Below are 4,021 nucleotides of genomic sequence, written 5' to 3' on the forward strand. Positions count from 1 at the left end.
TAAATATATAAAAATATATAAATTTGATTTTCATAATTATTACAATTGAGTCTTTCTAAAAAAATATCTATCTGTCATGATATAAATAATCCTAGTTTGAAATACATCATAAAAGTTTTCAATAAAACAGATATAAAAATAAACTTTTTATTTTACACTATACTGACTATATTATCAAAAATCAAGTAAATCTTTATATAAATAAATACACATATACAAATTTTGGGAAATCTTTATCTTACCTGGAAAAGATAAAAGAGTCGTTTTATAATCATCTGTCTCCGGGGAAGTTACTAAAGGTGTTGTCATAAATTCATGATAGGAAATATAAACCATAAACACCAAAAATGATATAAATGTGTAATGTATAATAATCCACAAAATTCTGAAAGATATATTTAATTACACGGCAAGTGCAAAAATATCATTATTTGATTAAAGCTATTATTATTTTATTTGTTTATTTTATTTATCCTATTCGCTTATTTTATGTATTTAAACTTTTATTTATTTTAATTATATTTTTTTATTTATACATTTAAAAGTCCAAAGACAACAATATTAGAGACAAAAATATGGATTTACGTGTTGGAAGTCAAGCGACATATCGAGCAACAATTTGTTCCTGTTCTTACCACGACACGCTCATTACCGAATTCGCACCGCGCTATTAACGTCACACGTAACGGTACATTAAATCAACTGGCGACGCCGTATCGCGACGTGACTCCAGCATTTTATGGAATTACATTTTTTTTTCCTTTTTTCTCTTTTTTGCAAAGAGTACCGCATTTGTTTTGTACTGCAAAACAGGATCGTGATTTGTGGATTACTTGATTTGTGCGGACCACTATGAATCCAAGAATCTTTACCCAATGTGGTATCGTTAATCTCACGAAAAATTAGTATACGCTCATTAAACTGTATAACTTTAATCATACATTCCGCTTGTATGTGCGAGCTATAATGTATGCATCTGTAAAATCTCACATGCATAGTCTGTGCAAATCGCTTTTATCATTGCTTTAATAAAAATCCGATATTCGTATTATGCGAGTTGACTTTTGAGCGCGAGTTTACATTGTTAAATGAATGAGCAATATCCAAATAAATCCTGCTGAAGTAAAATTTCATTGTACTAAGATCTTTTGAATATAGAACGTTAGTGTTGTGCGTAACTCAGTGTTTCAAAAATATAAAAATAAAATAAATAATAGCGATTTGATAGAAATCTCCTTTAAGAAAAATATAAAAAGACATACAAATTTAAAAACTTTTTAAATTTTTGAATACAAATTATTTTTTCCAAAATATATTCATATAATATTATTTTAGAAATAATAACGTTTAAATTAATGTACAGAGTTTTTATATATCACTGAATCATAATTACACAACATTATACATATTAATTAAGCTTATGAATAATTAAAAAATATTGTTTCCAAAGTAACAAACTAGTAACTAACAAAGTAACGTCATTTTGACAAAATGATGATGTCTGATTATGCTTGTCGTGTATCTGGATTAATTCTTAAATATAATATTTCTTTTCTTTTTCTTCATCATTTCAGCGTTTCACATATTAACATGTTTAATATATAATGCTAAATTAAATTTTATTGTTAACTAAGAAGAACTAAAAATGCCACATTTGTTTCAAAAAAGCTAAATTTAAAGCAACACGTTTTACTGTATGTATATTTATGTATTATATATGTTTAGAAATTCCTATATAATCTTATATCCATTTGCGCCCATAATTATATACTATAAATAAATATAATTGATGTTACCTTTCAAACCAAGGTCTCTGAGAATCAGCAAAATATTTAAAACTGTTTATAGTGGAATATTCATAATACAATTTTAAATATTTTGATATAATCTTTAAGGGCGGTGATTTCTTCGAATCTTTTGTCATCCATTGCTTGATAAAAAAAATATTGTTTTTAGATTTAATTTTATTTTTTTCAAACCACATTATTTATCTTCCGTCTTTTATATAACGTAGAAATTAAGTAATTCTAGCCTACAATAAATAATTATTTAAAATATTATGCATTATAATAATGTAGAGTATAATAATGTATATAACATTATGTAATATAATAAAAAAGTAAAGTATCAGATAATATTTTTTGGTATATTGTTTTGCAAAATTACAGTTTTTAATTCAAGTTAAAAAATAAAATTCATGATAAAGATATCTTTTATAAGCTTCTATAAGCGATTCTTGATCAACAATTCCATTAATGTACATACCTTATTAATTGACTTTTATTTTTAAAATAGGAATCGAAATAGAAGAGCTAAAGATATGTATAAATAAAAAAAATTTAATTTTTATAGATACGTTATGCAGTTTTGTAGATACAATATTTAATATCCTTATAATATTTTTCAATATCAAACAATTATCAAATAATCAACGATTTAAATTTTGTAGATTAAAAGTAATCGTGAAAATATAATAATTAAAGCTTTACAACAATTGAAATCTTTTAGGTGATAGTACATATATATAGTTCACTAAGTTTCTCACTTTAATAACCGCAAACCATGCGCAACCGATTACGCGGAACGAAAGAAAATGTTATAGCCGGGTATGCAACACGAAATGAAAACTCCCGTAACGCAATTACACGGGTGTTACGGGCGGTGCAGGTAATATTCCGAGCAGTGCCGAGCACTCGCGCGACCATCTGGGATTACGACTGACGTCGTTTACATCGGGAGCCATAAAATGCGCGTGCGACCGATTCATGCATGTGTTGGTCCGCGTTATGACAGAAGAGATCCAGCAAGATCAGATCGTATATCTGGCATCGTTCAATTACTATTCCGCTACTTTGATATCGCGTTTGCAATCGCTTGCTACCGCAGGATATGAAATTGTACCGTTTGTCGCTTCCCTGGCAATATCGTGAATAGTTTATAAGTGTACGGTAGACATTGATATATCGCCCCATATAGTTTTTACGATAAAAAGAAGAGAAAATTTTTTAAAAAACTAATTTACATGCTAAGAATTTTTAACAGCTCTTAGCAATATTTTGTTTTTTATTAGACTTTATATCAAGACGAAATTTATATTTCTTAAAGCTTATGCAAAATGCTCATATTAATAAACATTAAATTAAAAATTATTTTTAGAATTTTATGATATTTTATGCTGCTTTTATATTAGTATAATATATTTACGATATTACATATTATAATAATTATAACATTGTTGATATCACAATTTAAAGCCAATACTTAGTTAATTTAATTATATTCTTTAAAATGAATGGCATTTGTATTGATTTCATTAAATTAAGATATTATTATTATTATGAATTTTATTTTTGTTATATTATTTGTATAATAATACAAATGTAGTTTATATTTATATATATTGTCAGTGACATACAATTGATATCAATTATATTATTGTCTTTTGAGGAGAGCGATTCCATATTTAAGGAAAGCGGTTTAGACATTCGTGTTCTAATTATAAGTTGACCATGTACGAGACTACTGCCTGACTACAAACTATTTGCGCTACTTGTGTTTGACTGTGCTCTGTGTAATCCACTTAGACCTATTACCAAATGCTTTATAGTTCCACAATGGATTATAACTTTTGAAGTAAATGCAGGTGTAATCGTCTCTGTCTTTATTTATCATATCTATGTAACTCATAATTTAACGCTGACATATTATAAGGTAAAAAATTTTAAGTAATAGATATTTGAGTTTAAAGAATATCTTTACATTAAAAATTTTTATATTATTTAACTTGTTTTTTTCTGCAAAAGTTGATGATTTTTTTAATCGCATTAAATAAAAATAAAAAAATTGTGTATGAAATTTAATTTTGAAATATTATAAAATGTTCCATAAAAACGCATATAAGCATTATTATTTGTGTAGAATTGACTGAAATGGAGAAAAAGGATCAGAACTGCCTATTTTTTTATTTTGTTGCATTAAAGAAACGTTTCGAATTAAGAATTGAAACGTTTGCATAGCTGAA

General features: G+C 26.2%; 1 protein-coding gene across 1 annotated transcript in view; it reads right to left on the reverse strand.

The window, feature by feature from the left end:
- Positions 1-375, reverse strand: part of LOC108688186 (sodium channel protein Nach-like) — a gene marked incomplete at its 5' end in the record, with an annotated part of 15,396 nt that extends 15,021 nt beyond the window's left edge. Inside the window, one exon of the mRNA XM_018194332.1 lies at positions 243-375. Within this exon, the coding sequence (XP_018049821.1) occupies positions 243-375 (133 nt within the window). The remainder of the gene's footprint in view (positions 1-242) is intronic.
- Positions 376-4,021: the final 3,646 nt, after the last annotated feature.

The sequence above is a fragment of the Atta colombica genome, unplaced genomic scaffold, assembly GCF_001594045.1.
Source record: "Atta colombica isolate Treedump-2 unplaced genomic scaffold, Acol1.0 scaffold226, whole genome shotgun sequence".
Taxonomy (NCBI): Eukaryota; Metazoa; Arthropoda; class Insecta; order Hymenoptera; family Formicidae; genus Atta; species Atta colombica.